Here is a 17,474-nt window from a genome sequence, read left to right on the forward strand (position 1 = left end):
GCTAACACAAAATAAAAGCAAAGTGCTGGAAATAGTCAGCAGGTATGGCAGCATATGTGGAGATGGAAGCAGAGTTAACATTTCAGGTCCATGACCTTTCATCATCTGAAACATAGAAGATCCTGAGGGGACTTGACAGAGTGGATACCAGGAGGATGTTTCCTCTTGTCAGGGAGACTAGAACTAGGGGACACAGTTTAAGAATAAGAGGTCTTTGTTTTAAGGTGGAGATGTAGGAGAATTTTTTTTCTCTCAAAGGATCATTAGTTTGTGGAATTCTCTTCCCCAGGAAGCAGTGGAGGTCATTGGGTCATTGACTTTATTCAGGGCTGAGTTAGATACATTTTTATTAGATAAGGGAGTCACGGATAATGGAGGGTGGGGGGTGGGGGGGGGGGGGCAGACAGAAAAGTGGAGTTGAGACCACAACCAGAACAGCCATGATCTTATCGAATGGCGGAGCAGGGTCAAAGGGCCGAATGGCCTGTTCCTGCTTCTACGTCCTATGTCCTAGGGCCAAGGCAGCTAGGCACACTCAGAGGTATTAAGATGGTGTCCTGGCAGTCAGTCAGATCATGGTACTGGACCCCAGGGGTTTGTAACTCTGAAAAGGGAGCCCAAAGTGGCACATATATCACACTAACCGCCATGAAAAGCATAAACCACCTGAACAGCACGCTTCAGTAATACATATAAACTGAAATAGAGAAACCAGTGTTCTTAACTGAACATAAAGCTCACTTGCCTTTGTGGGTTTGGGCTGTCTTAGTCTGTTAATGTATTCTTCTTGAATCTTTGACTTTTCTACATTTTTTTTAAAAAAACATTCTGTTTCCATGGAATTTTAATCTGTCAATAAATCTGCCTTGCAAAACAACTGGCTTTATTTTACCATAAATGTCTATAAGTTTATTAATAAATGCCAACCCTTCAAGTACAGACAGCAGCTTTTAAAGATGCTATTTTTTAGTGTAACATTTGATACGCCTTTTCTCTATCCATTTTGAGGGCTGAGCCTCATTAACATAGGACCGGTGGCCTGTGGGTGGACAAGTGTCCCTAACCAGCTGTCTGCTCTAGGCCTTCACAATATTGAGTGACCTGCCCAGTATCCAGATCCAGAAAAGGTAGGTTCTGGGTGGTGGTGGGGAGGTTCCATTCTAGAGAAGGAGAGAGTAGAGAGGAAGAATCCAGTGCAGCAGAGGCCCATTTGTGGAGCCTGGGAGACTACTCTTGTTACTCCCAACCCCACAAAAATAAAGTAAAATAAAACTTACTTTATGACTGCTGTTTAGTTGAAACTGTACAGACTGCATGCTCCACACTATTCCCAGCTGAGTCCTTACAATGGCAATTAGGGCCCTAGGTATGTCATAGGACTATGATTCACATCTTGAAAGGGCCTACAAGCTGATTAAGGTGGGCATTCCAACTGAGCAGCAAGAGACCCTTAAGATTATAGTCTAGGCCTCACTGTCTACAGGAATGGCACAATGAATCATACCCAACCATTTTCACAGTGATACTATCCCTTTTCTATTATTACTATTCCATGTAGATGGTCTCAAAATCTCCCCCATTGCATCAGATGTAGAAGCCCTCCCAACCAGTTGTCCCAAAGTTGCCATCGCCACTGGTGCTGGTTAAGAAAGTTTGAAATAAATTCATCTCTTCTTGCTCTTTTGTTTCTCCTTGAGCGGCCAATGGTATCAGATTAAAATCAGGGAATCTGAACAGCAAAGGAAAACAATCTTTCAAAATTGGAATAGAAACATAACATTACTAAATTATACAATGGATTCTAGATAACCATGTATTTGATCTGAATATAACTTGCAGTGCATTAAACCATTGCCATTGTCTCCCTCTGCACCCAAATATGGATCCAAGCATAGCATTTAATCGGTAATCTCAACCCAGCCATGAAATATTTCCGATTTTTAATACTCAGTAGGTTGGAGATAGTTAATCCATTACCAGACTTCACTCAAGAGCATGAACACATTTCAGAATTCAAATCACCTTTGTGTACTTTTTTGAGTTTGCTGAATGTATTTGGACTGAGTTACCGCATAAATGCTGAAAAATGGCTGTGATAAAATTTGCGAATGAGATATTTTTCTCTATAGATTCTAGTTATCCAGATCCAAGGATCAAATTTCTTGGTAAATTGATGATATTGTTTATCAGGATTTCAAAGCAAGAGGAAATGGTAGTTTTTTTTATGACATGTTTGGGACGTCAGATATCAATGTAATAGAATCACTTGCTAAGTGCAAGCCATAAAACCTGCCTAACATTTAGTGCTGACTGCTTAATGGAATCACTCAGTTAAGAGATTTAGATTGCCTCCAAGTCCAGACAATTTTCTGAAAATAAATCATCTCACTAAAGTTCTTCAGATACTATTGCAGTTCAAAGTCACTTGTTGAATCACAAGTGGGTTTGTAACCAGGGCCTCTGGGCAGGAACAGGTTAAGCAGGTGATTAAAATTGTTGCAGAAGACTTATCACTCCTTTCCCCTTGACTTCCCGGTGGCCACCATTTTAACTACGCAGCATTTTTTAGTTGGCTGAAAACTCCACCAGAGGAAGTTGGAGACTTCACAAATTCATGTCCTGTGAGGCAATTAGGATCCCAATGCGATTTTAATGCAAAATCCCAAAGTCCCGTCCAGCACCCAATCTGCCAGTAAAACCTAGCGGGATTGGTCTGTCAGGCAACTGAAGCGGTAAAAGGACACTCAGCTGCAGTTATTTGGATCACAGGATCTGTGTACCATCGTACTGTTTGGATTCCAGTTTCCAGCTCCCAAATCGCTTCTTTTTCCCATTTGTTTGCCTTTTTTTATACCCTCGGAAATCTCTATCTGTCAATAGTATCGTTCGTGATAAGCAGTTTCATTTGGACGGAGGAACACTTGGAGGAAGAGGAGCAGCACCTTCAGTAATCAGCGGCAATAACAGCTGCGCCTATCAGAACACAGCAAGTGAGGGGGCTGTTCGTCGGAGACTGTACCCAGTGTACAGTGGGTACAAGCCAAGAGTTAGTTTCTTGGTGAGCAGTTCATCAGGAGGCTGTGCTTCTTCAGGCTGGTTGTTGTAGACATCTTTGCAGCCTCCTGCAGCAGAACCTGTTGTCTGCTGAACCAGGGCTTCATGTTCCACCATTGACTTAACATCTTTGCCACAGGCTCCTTCTCCTCTGCACCTCCTGCATCTTCCAGTCCACAGTACACAGCTGAATTTAGCAGGTTACCAATGATCTGTTCTCCAAAACTGACCAGTACATATTATCTTACCCATGACCTCAACCGTGAACATAAAGTTTGGGGGTTTGCAGCAGTGACTGACTTCTTTCATATCCAGGGCCTCATTGATTGTGCACATGTTGCCATGAGGGCACTACATTACCAAACAGCAACATTTGCCAGTAGGAAAGGCTACCATTCCATTCCTATCCAACTGGTCACCAATCACAGAAACAAGATCATGCAAGTTTGTGCAAAGTATCCAGGCAGTTGGCACATTACCTTTATCCTGCAACACTCAACCATCATCCTGATATTCAACTCTTCCATTAACAGCACCTTCCAAACCTGCGACCTCTACCACCGATGCCCACATTCCCCAAACAAATTTTTTAAAAATGACAGGATGGCTGCTGTGTGACAATGGAGGCCCCTGCACATTTGGCTCATGACACTCCTCACCAAGCCTGAACAACACAGGTATAACCAAAACCACCAGGGTGATTATTCAGCACATCACAGGGCCGCTGAAGAAGTTCAGGCATCTGGAAAGGTCTGGGTGTTCCCTACAATATGGCCCACAAAGTGTCCCATATTCTAGTGTATACTGCACAATCTCACTATACAGGGAGGCCGGTGTTTGGAAGAAGCAGTAGCATTCCTCATCAGACGAGGAAGTCTAGGGTGAAGGCAAGAAAGCAGCAGAAGAAGGAGGGCCACCTCAACAACTTGCAGCGAGAGCAAGTGAGAGATGTTAATTGCTCAGCGATTCAAGTAGCTTGCTCACTCTCCTGTTCTGACACTTTGCATGACGTTCATCTGCATTAACAGTCATAGCCTTAATCCTGCATTAAAGAACATTAAAACTGAATAGTTAACTTCTAAATCAATGAAACATGGACAATCCAGATCAGAAGCTACTACAAAACCACACTGGGCCAAATGCCAAATGTGTTAAAGGTGATGAATTTCACTCTCATATATAATAATTTCCTTCCATTTATTTTTTTATCCAATTGTCAACCCATGTGCTTTTTTTATAAGAAGGTTTCCTAACTCTACTACTCCTACAAGGTTCTCCCCTAGTAGCTGAGTTACTTATGGCTCAGTTGGTAGTCTCTGAGTCACAAGGTTCTGGGTTCAAGCTCCACTCCAGAACTTGAGCATTGAAATCAAGGCTGATACTCCAGTGCTGCACTGTCAGAGGTGTCTTTTGGAAGAAATGTTAAACTGAGGCCCTGTCTTCCCTCTGGGATGGATGTAAATGATCCCATGGCACTATTTTAGGGGAGGTGGGAGCATAGTGGTAGTGTCACTGGACTAGTAATCCAGATGCTTAGTGTCATGCAGACCCCCCGCCGCCCCCACCCCCCCCCCCCCACAACTTGCAAGAATGAGGCACATACATTTTGTCATACAGCCTGAGACTTTCTTTGTAAAGTTAGGAGACCTAGGGAATTAATTAAATGGATTTTCCCAAGGTGAGGCGCAGCGAGCCGACCCAGTATTGTGAGAATTAGCACAGGCTGCCCAGTCTGAAAGTGAAGCAGAGGGAGTCCCTGATTGTTACTATTTAAAGAATGAGGTACTGATGAGGAAATGGAGTTCTCCTCACAGACCTGAGAGCAAGGAGTGGACAGTAGTTCACCAGTTAGTAGTGCTGCAGAGGTACTGGAGAGAAATATTATGAAGGGCCCATGAGACTACAGTGGCTGTACATGCCAGTATACAAAAGAGGGTTCCGAAGAAGGGTCACTGACCCGAAACGTTAACTCTGCTTCTCTTTTCACAGATGCTGCCAGACCTGCTGAGTGGTTCCAGCATTTCTTGTTTTTATTACAAAAGACCAAAGCCCACATAAGACAGCAGTTTGACTAGCCAAAACACCACAGAGATGTGGTGGAGTACTGCAGGAGTTGCCACATGTGCCAGGTTGAGGGGAAACCCCAACCTACAGTTAAAGTTGCACCCCTAAGTCTTGTACCAGTGTTAGGAAGACCCTCCAGCAGAGGGCTGGTGAACTGTAAGGGACCCCCGTTGAGAATAAAAAGGGACAGGCAAGCACAAGCCTGAAAGGGAAGAGGAAAAAGTGGCCAAGAGGACGGGTTAAAGGAAGTCCGGGAGGAATCCCGGATGAAAACCCCTACTGTCCGGTCAGCCAAACCCAAAAAATTTGAAAAGTTAGAAGCCACATCCTCCTATGTAAATGCAGACACTAGAAGCACCCCACCAGAGTTGCTAACACCATTTACAGGAACTTGCAAAGAAAAAGAAAGACCTCTAGGGGGCAGAGAAATCACGAGGGTGATGTCTCAGCTAGTCGCAGTGCCACAGGGAAGTGCAGTAGAGTCTGCACAAATACCTGCAGACAGGAGTGTCCCAGAGGACAAAGGGGAGATTAGCAAAGAATCCTCCCCCACAGTCAGAAAAAAGGGAACCACCCATCCCCTGAAATCAGAAACCTTTGCATGACTCAGCAAAGCACTGAAAGAGAAGTCGGGATAGACCCGCCTACTACTGACTCTCGTGAGAAAAAGAAATTCCAATTTAGGGCTAATTAAATCTACTCCCCCACCCCCACCCCACCCCCCAGCCTCTTTGCAGACCTCAGCAGGAACAAAGACCCTAGGCAACCATGGAAATGGGCAATTTTAATAAGTTTTAGGATTTGTGAATGAATGAGAGAAATGCATGTTTTTTTCTGTATCTTATATTTTCTCTCGACCTTTTTCTCAAATTGCATTTCATTCCGCTGGGTGTGGAGGTGTCATGCAGACCTTCCCCCGCCACCCCCCCTCCCCCACCACCTGCCAAGAATGAGGCACATTGGCACATTCATTTTGTCATATGAATATTGATTTGAAAACTGTTGCTGAAGTGAAGAAAGGACTTGTTTAAAAAAAATCACCAGGCCCTTGGCTGGAAATACATTTGCATATTAGCACTCATTGCCTGTGGAGACAAAGGGGTTACTTCACTTATCCAATTTAACCCACAATGGACTTTGAGCACCTGACATTGAAGGTGAGGCAGCTCAAATCTCAGGATGACTGCTGGGATGGCTGAATCCACAAACAGATGTGGATAGACCAGTTGGTCACGTGACTAGTCTGCTTGGCAACCTGTTTTTTCTGAATTGTACAAACAGTTTGAACTGGGAGACTGCAGTATGCTCTTGGACTGAAGAAGACTTCTCCTGTCTGGCTCTCCCTCTCTTTCTCACGGAACTCCAAATCCACAGAAGATACATGAACCCCAGGAGAGAAAGGTCTCCTACAGTGAATAAGGTTTAAGAAGAATACTGGGCCCCAACAAAGAGCAAGATTGACGTCCAATCAAGGATTCTACAGCGAGCGCGAAGAACTGTAACAAAAACCCTCTTCCGAGATTGCTTCAAACTTTTCCACTTTATTTTTCTTCTGCTCTTATCTGTCTCTATCTGCATGTGTGTATCACATATGCATGCTAGCCTGAGCACGTCGTGTATCCGTAGGCGTTAACCGAATTAAAGTTTAAGTTTAAATAAAGTTCAATATTTTTTCTTTAAACCTAAGAAAACCTGTTTGGTTAGTTTCTTTGCCTTATAACTGGAAGTTAGTGAACAAGGATTCACTAAGGGGGAGCTAAATAAACGGTGTGTTTAAAATTAAACCCTGTTACGGTATGACCAGGTGAAAGCTGAGAGGGAACCCTAGATCCCTTTCTGACCTTGTCGTAACATTAGCCTAATGCTCTGGGGACATGGGTTTGAGTCCCACCACAGCAGATGTTGAAATTTGAATTCAATTAATAAATCTGGAATTAAAAGCTAGTTTCATCTAATGGTGTCCATGAAACTATTGTTTGGTGTAAAAACCCATCTAGTTCACTAATGTCCTTTAGGGAAAGAAATCTGTTGTCCTCACCTGGTCTGGCCTACATGTGACTCCAGACCCACAGCAATGTGGTTTACTCTTATACGCCTTCTTAAAAGGCCTAGCAAGCCACTCAGTTGCATTAAACCACTACAAAGTGTAAGAAAAGGAATGAAACCAAACAGACCATCTGGCATAGATCTAGGCACTGGAAACGACAACGGCAAACCCAGCCCTGTCAACCCTGAAAAAATCCTTACTAACATCTGGGGGTTTGTGCCAAAATTGGGAGAGCTGTCCCACAGACTAGTCAAGCAACAGCCTGACATAGTCATACACACGGAATCATACCTTACAGACAATATCCCTGACACCCCATCATCATCCCTGGGCATGTTCTGTCCCATCGGCAGGACACACCCACCAGAGGTGGCGGCACAGTGGTATACAGTCAGGAGCGAGTTGCCCTGGGACTCCTCAACATTGACCCCGGACCCCATGAAGTCTCATGGCATTAGGTCAATCACGGGCAAAGAAATCTCCTGTTGATCACCACCCTCTCGGCTGATGAATCAGTGTTTCCCCATGTTGAACAGCAATTGGAAGAAGCACTGAGGGTAACAAGGGCACAGAATGTACTCTGGGTGGGGGACTTCAATGTCCATCACCAAGAGTGGCTCAGTAGCACCACTAGTGACCGAGCTGGCCGGATCCTAAAGGACATAGCTGCTAGACTGGCTCTGCAGCAGATGATGAGGGAACCAACAAGAGGGAAAAACCTACTTGACCTCATCCTCACCAATCTACCTGTCGCAAATGCATCTGTCCATGACAGTATTGGTAGGAGTGACCACCGCACAGTCCTTGTGGAAACAAAGTCCCATCTTCACATTGAGGATACCCACCATCATGTTGTTTGGCACTACCATCATGCTAAATGGGATAGATTTCGATCAGATCTAGCAACTCAAAATTGGGCATCCATGAGGCATGAGCATCCATGAGCAACAGCAGAATTGTATTCAACTACAATCTGTAACCTCATGGCCCAGCATATCCCCCACTCTACCATTACCATCAAGCAGGGGAACAATCCTAGTTCAATGAAGAGTGCAGGAGGGCATGCCAGGATTAGCACCAGGCATTGCTAAAAATGAGGTGTCAGCCTATGAAGCTACAACACAGGACTACTTGCATGCCAAACAGCAGAAGCAGCATATGATAGACAGGGTGACACCACAACCAACAGTACAGATCCAAGCTCTGCAGTCCTGCCACATCCAGTTGTGAATGGTGGTGGACAATTAAACAACTAACAGGAGGAGGTAGCTCCACAAATATCCCCTTCCTCAATAATGGGGGAGCCCAACACATCAGTGCAAAAGACAAAGCTGAAGCATTTGCATCTATCTTCATCGAGAAGTGCCGAGTGGATGATCCACCTCTGCCTCCTCCTGAAGTCCCCAGTATCATAGATGCCAGTCTTCAGCCAATCCAATTCACTGCATGTGATATCAAGAAATGGCTGAAGGCACTGAATACTGCAAAGACTATGGGCCCTGACAACATTTTGGCAGTAGTACTGAAGGCTTGTGCTCCAGAACTAGCCGCACCCCTAGCCAAGCCGTTCCAGTACAGCTACAACACTGGCATCTACCCAGCAATGTGGAAAATTGCCCAAGTATTTCCTGTAAACAAAAAGCAGGACAAATCCAACCCGGCCAATTACCGCCCCATCAGTCTACTCCCAATCATCAGCAAAGCGATGGAAGGGGTCGTTGACAGTGCTATCAAGCGGCACTTGCTCAGCAATAACCAGCTCACTGAATCTCAGTTTGGGTTCCGCTCAGCTCTTGACCTCATTACAGCCTTTCTCCAAACATTGACGAAAGAGCTGAACTCCAGAGGTGAAGTGAGAGTGACTTACCTTGACATCAAGGCAGCATTTGACTGAGTGTGCATCAAGGAGCCTTAGCAAAACTGGACTCAGTGGGAATCAGGGGAAAACTCTCTGCTGGTTGGAGTCGTACCTAGTACAAAGCAAGATGGTTGTGGTTGTTGGAGGTCAATCATCTCAGTCCCAGGATATCAATACAGGAGTCCCTCAGGATAGTGTCCTAGGCCTAACCATCTTCAGCTGCTTCATCAATGACCTTCCCTTCATCATAAGGCCATAAGTGGGGATGTTCGCTGACAATTGCACAATGTTCAGCACTATTCACGACTTCTCAGATACTGAAGCACCCCATGTCCAGATGCAGCAAAACCTGGACAACATCCAGGCTTGGGCTGATAAGTGGCAAGTAACATTCATGCCACACAAGTGCTAGGCAATGACTATCTCAAACAAGACAGAATCTAACCATCTCCCCTTAATGTTCAACGGCATTACCATCGCTGAATCCCCCACTATCGATATCCTGGGGATGACCATTGACCAGAAACTGAACTGGACCAGCCACATAACTGCTGTGGCAACAGAAGCAGATCAGAGGCTGGGAATTCTCTAGTGAGTAACTCACCTCCTGACTCCTCAACGCTTGTCCACCATCTACAAGGCACAAGTCAGGAGTGAGATGCAATATTCTTCACTTGCCTGGATGGGTGCATCTCCAACAACACTTAAGAAGCTTGACACCATCCAGGATAAAACAGCCTGCTTGATTGGCACCCCATCCACCACCTTCAACATTCACTCCCTTCACCACCAACTCACAGTGGTAGCAGTATGTACCATCTACAAGATGCACTGCATCAACGCACCAAAGCTCCTTCGACAGCACCTTCCAAACCTACAACCTCTACCACCTAGAAGGACAAGGACAGCAGATGCAAGGGAACACCACCACCTGCAAGTTCCCCTCCAAGATACACACCATCCTGATTTGGAACTATGTCGCTATTCCTTCACTGTCGCTGGGTCAAAATCCTGGAATTCCCTTCCTAACAGCACTATGGGTATACCTACATCCCAAGGACTGCAGTGGTTCAAGAAGGCAGCTCACCACCAACTTCTCAAGGGAAATTAGGGATGGGCAATAAATGCTGGCCTAGCCAGCGATGCCCACATCCCATGAACAAATAAAAAAATCTGGTATTGAAATAAAAGCAAAATATCACAGATGCTGGAAATCTGAAGTAAAAACAGAAAGTGCTGGAAATACTTAGCAGGTCTAGCAGCATCTGTGGAGAGAGAAACAGAGTTAATGTTTCAGGTCATGATGAAAGGTCACAGACCTGAAACATTAACTCTGCTTCTCTCTCCACAGATGCTGCCAGACCTGCTGAGTATTTCCAGCTCTTTCTGCTTTTATTTCTGGAATTGAAAGGTAGTCTTGGTAATGGTGCCATGAAACTATCATCTTTTGCCATAAAAACCCATCTGGTTCACTCATGTTCTTTCGAGAAGAAAATCTGCTGTCCTTACTTGGTCTGGCCTACATGTGACTCCAGATCCACAGCAATGTGGTTGACTCTTAACTGCCCTCTGAAATGGCCTAGCAAGCCATTCAGTTGTCAAGGGAAATTAGCGATGTGCAACAAATGCTGGCCTTGCCAGTGACACCCACTCCCATGTAGAAGAATTTTTAAAAAGAGCCTCGCCAAAGCTGCTGGAAGGCCATCGTTATTCATGTTAGAACCCTTCAGGTGCCATGTAAATTCTGGATGCTGGATGCTTGAGTCTGTGGGGGTCCAGTTACCAATTGCTATACCTTGGTTGCTGCTGCCTGGACAGTCTGGCCCAGCTGACTTGATGGTACCATGCAGGGTAACTGTTGATGGTGTAGTTAGGGCTCATCACTTCCATGTATCTGTGGATCTAAAGCAACTCTTAGAAAGTGCCTATCTATTTGCTCCAAGATGGACACATGTCTCTCTAAGCTGGAGCCCAGAGCCTGCATGACAGCTGCAATGGGCTATGACATTGACTCTTGTTGTGAGGCCCAACTGCAGCATTCCTGGAGGTAGCTGTATCCTCTAAGGTAGCCTGCAGGGTGCTGAAGCTCTGTAAGGTAACATCACACAGGCTGGGAGATCACTTGCCGGACCATCCGCCAGCCATAATGCTGAAACTCCTCAGCAGGCCTTCGAATGCCTGTATCAATCATATAAAAGAAAGACTTACTTTTCATGATCTCAGGATGTCCCAAAGTGCTTTACAGCCAATGAGGTACTTTTAAAGTGTAGTCAATGTTATGATGTAGGAAACGCAGCAGCCAATTTGCGCACAGTGAGCTCCCACAAACAGCAATATGATAATGACCAAATGATTTGATTGAGGGATGAATATTGGCCAGGATACCAGGGATAACTCCCCTGCTCTTCTTCAAAATAGTACCATGGGATCTTTTATGTATATCTGAGAGAGCAGAGGGGGCCTCGGTTTAACATCTCATCCGAAAGTGCAGCATTCTCTCACTACTGCACTGGAGTGCCAGCCTAGATTTTTGTGTTTAAGTCTCTGGAGTGTGACTTAAACTCACAAACTTGGGATTCAGAGGTGAGAGTTCTTCCAACTGAGCCATGGCTAACACTGCCATAGCAATATGAGGCCCAGGAGTTAAGATCATCTAGGCCTCATGCTAGCAATGTCATGGGGGCTTCCCAATCACCCAGCCTGCCTGATTCCTGCCCAAAGTTAAAATCAGAGCTATAGATTTGAAAAGTTTGAAATTCTGACAATATCTATTTGTATTGATGAACATGACAGGTTGCTTGACTGAGATCTAATGCCATTAGTAGAGGTTTGTTTATTGTTAGGTGCAAACTGAAAACCCATATTAAGGTGCTAAAACATTGAATATTAAAATTTTATTAACAGCACCGTGGCCGAATGACTATTTCCTCCCAATTGCATTAGGGGTGGCACAGTGGCGCAGTGGTTAGCACCGCAGCCTCACAGCTCCAGTAACCCGGGTTCGATTCCTGGTACTGCCTGTGTGGAGTTTGCAAGTTCTCCCTGTGTCTGCATGGGTTTTCTCCGGGTGCTCCGGTTTCCTCCCACAGCCAAAAGACTTGCAGGTTGGTAGGTAAATTGGCCATTATAAATTGCCTCTAGTATAGGTAGGTGGTAGGGAAATATATAGGGACAGGTGGGGATGTGGTAGGAATATGGGATTAGTGTAGGATTAGTATAAATGGGTGGTTGATGGTCGGCACAGACTCGGTGGGCCGAAGGGCCTGTTTCAGTGCTGTATCTCTAAACTAAACTAAACTAAAACAGGCTGTTTTCAGGCATTTTACAGTAGCATTGCTGTTATGGCCCACTGTACAGAATCAAAAAGAGTTTATTTTCCTTCAATAATACACGCAACAGCAAATTTAATCACAGAGATTATGCTTTTGTGTTTTTACTGAATGAGGCGCCTATAACTAGCTCTTTAGTTCACTGAGGAATAGTACAGGCAGCTCAGTGAATTGAAAGCTTAATTCCCATTTTGTGGATTTTGAAAATGGTTCTGGAGATGGATTTAGCATCAGCTCATGTAATAGGGGTTATTGAAATACACACTAAATAACAACTGACTGAATACAGACACTCTGAGATGCTGACCTGTTCTTGCGATAAGCCAAATCAAAAAATATTGTCATGAAATAAAATGTGATAAGCAGAAAAAAATTCGCCTATTGCATGGATCATAAAAAATTGAAACTTTTTATGTTCAGTGTCCGATTTGTTTGAACAGGCATGTGATAGATTAGTTTCCAAAAATATAGCCATGGGTCAAGTAACTATGGGTAAGGATTTCCTAGGTGTACAAAAATGTTTAAAAGATAGAGAGAAAATCTTCACTTTTTTAAAAACTATTGCGGATTAAAATCCTTGATGGTAAAAAAATTATGAATACCAAGCAATTTAATTGTCAAACCCATAAAGCAAATAAAAGGCAAATAGGTCTTGACCATGCATGTTCAAAACAGGAAGTGCCTGCTACTGTACCTAACAACTTCTGATTGAGGGCTAGCAGCTTACAAAGGGACTCCTGGGAGTTTAGTGCAGTGCCAAATGTTCCCCTTGGCAGGAATAAACACTGCTGTTGGAAATTAAGATTTATAAACAGAGATGGAAATCGGAAACTTGTCTCTTTGGGCCAAGAATGAGCAGTTTGAGATTTGTGCCTGTCTGTAACCAGGGAACTACAGGCTCATATCAACTGCTCCAAGCTGCAGTATATTAAAAGGAAGCAATCCTTTCCAATCTGGCTAAAACTGCAGAGTTTGTTTTCAATGAAGAACTCAACTACAGTATGAGCAAAAGGGAAGTCATGCAAGAAACATACATATCTTGTGAAATTACCAGGCCAAGTCAGTTTCCAAAACTGATGATTATATTTTTCTGCTTATATGCAAGAAGTTCCTTTTCTCTCTTTTTTGTTTGTTCTTTTATAATTTTATTATACTTAGCAATTTCAGTGAATAGCATTCTTCCTATTTCAGGGACATAGTACCAGGACTCCCAGGTATAGCGTAGCCAGACACAGAGTAAACCTACATCTACTATGCCTCAGCAATGTACCTCAGCCTCAAAAAGGACATCCCTAATGCAGTTGTGGGATAATTTTCCTTTAACCCATACCAGCTGTACTGTAGCCTTTCTAAGTGAGATTGTCAATTCATGCTGAATTTGACATAGTTTTGTGCTGTAGGCCTCTACCCACTGGGGTTGAGACGGCCCAAGTTAATTTCACACAGGATGCTTACAGCCAGCAGAGAAGACTTTCATCTCATCCATCTGAGTCCCAGAGATGAAAGGCCACTATATCATCCATTGTGCCACCTAGTACCCACTCCCTATTTCATATTTTCACATTAGCTATTTCATTTGAACCGTTGATGTATATCATACAAAGATGGTTAAGTTCTTTCCAGCTGCTTTAAGTGCTCTAATGATGTAATTGCTTAAATATACAAAACTGTAACAGAAAGCAGTTCAGAACTGTTTAGTTAGAACTTGTTAGACGCATGTCAAAGATGTTCTGAAACCTACTTGATCAACTGGGCATTCGGAGAAATTGCCCATTGGCTCAGGCTAGGTACATTTCTTGTTGTGGTGCTGAGTCACACAGGCAAAGGTGTTCGCAGTTTGACCCCAGCTCTCCTTGGAGTTATCTGATCTTAGCCAGAGGTGGAGACTCTAAGATTGGTCTCAGTGTCCCTGGGCTAGTGCAGGAGTCATGTCCCGATTGTTATCCGTTGACTCCTGCTGGAATGACATTGAGTGTGGATATTTGGTAAGGCCAAACTCAGCTATCCTGCAGCTCACAATCGATGATCTGGCTAACGCTGTCAAGATTCACACATGAAGAATAGCCACTTAGGTGCAGCCAAAATATCTTCATATTCCACTATGTATCTATGACAACAAAGGAAAAGAAGCCTTGGAGCTTGATTTTCCAAAGCTACCAGGAGTTGAAAATGGCAGCGAAACACTAGCTGTCATATGGATCCTCAATACCTGCCTGATGAGATTTTCAGTTGGACCTGTGAATGGCTATCTAGCAATCCCACCAAACACTCAGGATCCTACAAGACTGTAGGACCCCAGTAGTAATTTTCAAGTACCAATGGAGTGAGTGTGCACTGGGCTGCTGGAGGCTGCTCCAAAAAAGGTGTAAACATTTTTTTTTACGGAGGAGGGCAGAATTCTTGGGGAGCCAGGAGGACCTGGAATGCTCATTTGCATTGGTCAATTCTACCATGCGGTAAAAATGTTGAAATAATTGTCATATTTTTCAGCCATGTGCATGTGAAAGATTATTTCACCAATTTGCATGTAACCAAACCAAAATGCTCAGCTTTTTCACTCTCCATACTGTTCCAGGTAGTTGTCTTCTACATGTTTCTCAATCAATAACATTGTGTGTTTTTTTTTCCATGTGTCACACATGGATCAAAGTGTTGGGGGACTCTGCACAGGCTTTTGCTATTGTATTCCAACATGGGGCGGCACAGTGGAGCAGTGGTTAGCACCGCAGCCTCACAGCTCCAGCGACCCGGGTTCAATTCCGGGTACTGCCTGTGTGGAGTTTGCAAGTTCTCCCTGTGTCTGCGTGGGTTTCCTCCGGGTGCTCCGGTTTCCTCCCACAGCCAAAAGACTTGCAGGTTGATAGGTAAATTGGCCATTATAAATTGCCCCAAGTATAGGTAGGTGGTAGGGGAATATAGGGACAGGTGAGGATGTGGTAGGAATATGGGATTAGTGTAGGATTAGTATAAATGGGTGGTTAATGGTCGGCACAGACTCGGTGGGCTGAAGGGCCTGTTTCAGTGCTGTATATCTAAATCTAAACTGCTCAAATGGATCAGCATTTCTGATTTCAAAAATAAATCAATTTAATAGGGAGATGTAATAAAACAAATAATTGGTTTTGGTTTTTATTTGTCTGCTCTTCTGTGTCAGTAGATGACAGTACAATAGGGCAAAAACACAGGAAGATATCTGCTCTGGTGCATTTAGGCTGAAATGAAAACGATAAGAAATGACTTCCTAAAGGAAAACTCTCAGCTCCTGCTTTTACTGTGCGTTAGTCCTGGGAGTTATACTGCCACTTTTGAGTTTGTGTGCCCCCAAAACCACTTTGCCACTTTCATGTTGATACAATGTAACTGGACCCTTAATATTTAGGATTGTGGTTAGAAGGCAGATGTTTAAAATGGAATGAATGTATACAGCGACAGACATGTATCTTCGGTTTTAATTGCGGACATTGCAGTTCTGAGAAAAAAGGAACAAAGTTTAGAAAAATCATGACTGTTGTGTCTTCTTTTTCAGCGATATAATGAAGCTGGGAGTTACTCTTTCTGGACATCAGAAAAAGATAGTGAGCAGCATTAAGCAACTGGAAACACACACAAAGAACAGTCCGGTTGCAGTGTAAACTTCAAGCCAAGGTCTTTGTGCATCAAGGGATTTAACCAATGAGAATGACACCGCAGTGGTATGGGGACTGATATTACTATGGAGGCCACGTAGGAATGGGAAACCGGTTTGGTCAGTTGATGTGGTGCGTGAAAGACTTTCAAACTCTATAAAGTGTAAATGCCTTAAAAAAAAAGGAATGATGGCTCTGTTTTCTACCTTTTTTATATATTTTAAAAAAGGTGGTATGTTTAAGTATTATTTATGATGGTAAGAAAATGAAAATCTCAACCTTTCAGCGTGCAGGCATCAGAAGAAAATCTAGTTAAAATCTGTCACGGGAAAGAAAGGAATTTCTTTTTGTTTTAAATAAAAGAAAAATATTATAGTTAGAGAAACAAATGAACTTTTGGACAGTGGTAAGAAAATCTATGAGTTAGAAGCAAAGAAGTGGTGCAAGCTTTCAGTTTTGAAACTGGTTAAATTATTTCCTAAAACTAGCCCGATAAAATTTGGCAATAGATATCTCACAGTGAATGGAAAGTTTAATGAATATCTTATGGCATTATGTCTTAAACAATTTATGGACCATATTTTAGACTTTGCTGTCAGAGTGAAGCAACCTCCCGCCCTCCCCCCGCAACTTTTTCCTATTGTTCTGCAATGTTGGAGTGTGCACAGATGATCATTAAACATTACCCTATACAAGGTAACCCAACTTCACGTGTTAAAATGTTAATTCATTTTTCAAAAATGATCTGTTTCCCCCACAGTATTGAAAATTTTGTGAAATATGTATTATCTACATTAAATTTTTTTATCTATTTTTGTCACAACATCTTGCCATTGCTCTTGTATTGTGATGTCTACATTACTAACACACACATGCAAATCACAGTATGGTAGCTGAAGTGCTTAAATATTTACCCAAAAAATGTTGTCTATATAGCTGTGGCAGTTTAATTTCTTAGGCTTGGATTGGTAGGCTCATACACATAGGTTCATTGCATACTTGTGCATTTCTTTCTACTAATCCTCTTTGGACTGAGGGAGTATTTATTTTGTACTGTGTCCAAAAATAATACAAGATTAGAAGTTTCCAATTCCTTCCGTGTGCGCCATAATTGCAAACCCTTTCCATGTGTTCTGCACATTGTTCTCAGACTGTTCCATTACAGCCAGCATCAGGATTTTACAGAATGTCACTTCAGGGTGAAGAAAGGGATGGATTTCACAGCAGAAGAAAAGGTCCCTCAATCCTCAAAGGACCATGATGTGGACTGGATCCAAGTTTCAATATATGTACAACTTGAAAAGAACATTTTATCCTAGTCAGGCAACATTGTAATATCTCCTGAGACTATCAGTGCCATCCCTATTTAAATCAAACGCAGGTTATTGAGCAGTTCCATCTTCTACGTTGTCCCTGTTGCTGTTTTTGCAGTTATGTGTTGTTTAGGAGGGGTATTTTTGTGTGAAATTTATACATTCTCACCAATTTTTCATGAA

At 43.3% G+C, this 17,474-nt stretch overlaps 1 protein-coding gene across 2 annotated transcripts in view; it reads left to right on the forward strand.

Annotated features, from left to right (window-relative positions):
• epha3 (eph receptor A3) overlaps window positions 1-16,726 on the forward strand; it is a 259,677-nt gene extending 242,951 nt beyond the window's left edge. For both annotated transcript variants that reach the window (XM_068041049.1, XM_068041050.1), the window contains exon 17: window positions 15,879-16,726. In XM_068041049.1, coding sequence (XP_067897150.1) covers window positions 15,879-15,984 — 106 coding nt within the window. In that variant the 3' untranslated portion in view covers window positions 15,985-16,726. The remainder of the gene's footprint in view (window positions 1-15,878) is intronic.
• Window positions 16,727-17,474: the final 748 nt, after the last annotated feature.

Source organism: Heterodontus francisci, chromosome 10 (genome assembly GCF_036365525.1).
Source record: "Heterodontus francisci isolate sHetFra1 chromosome 10, sHetFra1.hap1, whole genome shotgun sequence".
Classification (NCBI taxonomy): domain Eukaryota; kingdom Metazoa; phylum Chordata; class Chondrichthyes; order Heterodontiformes; family Heterodontidae; genus Heterodontus; species Heterodontus francisci.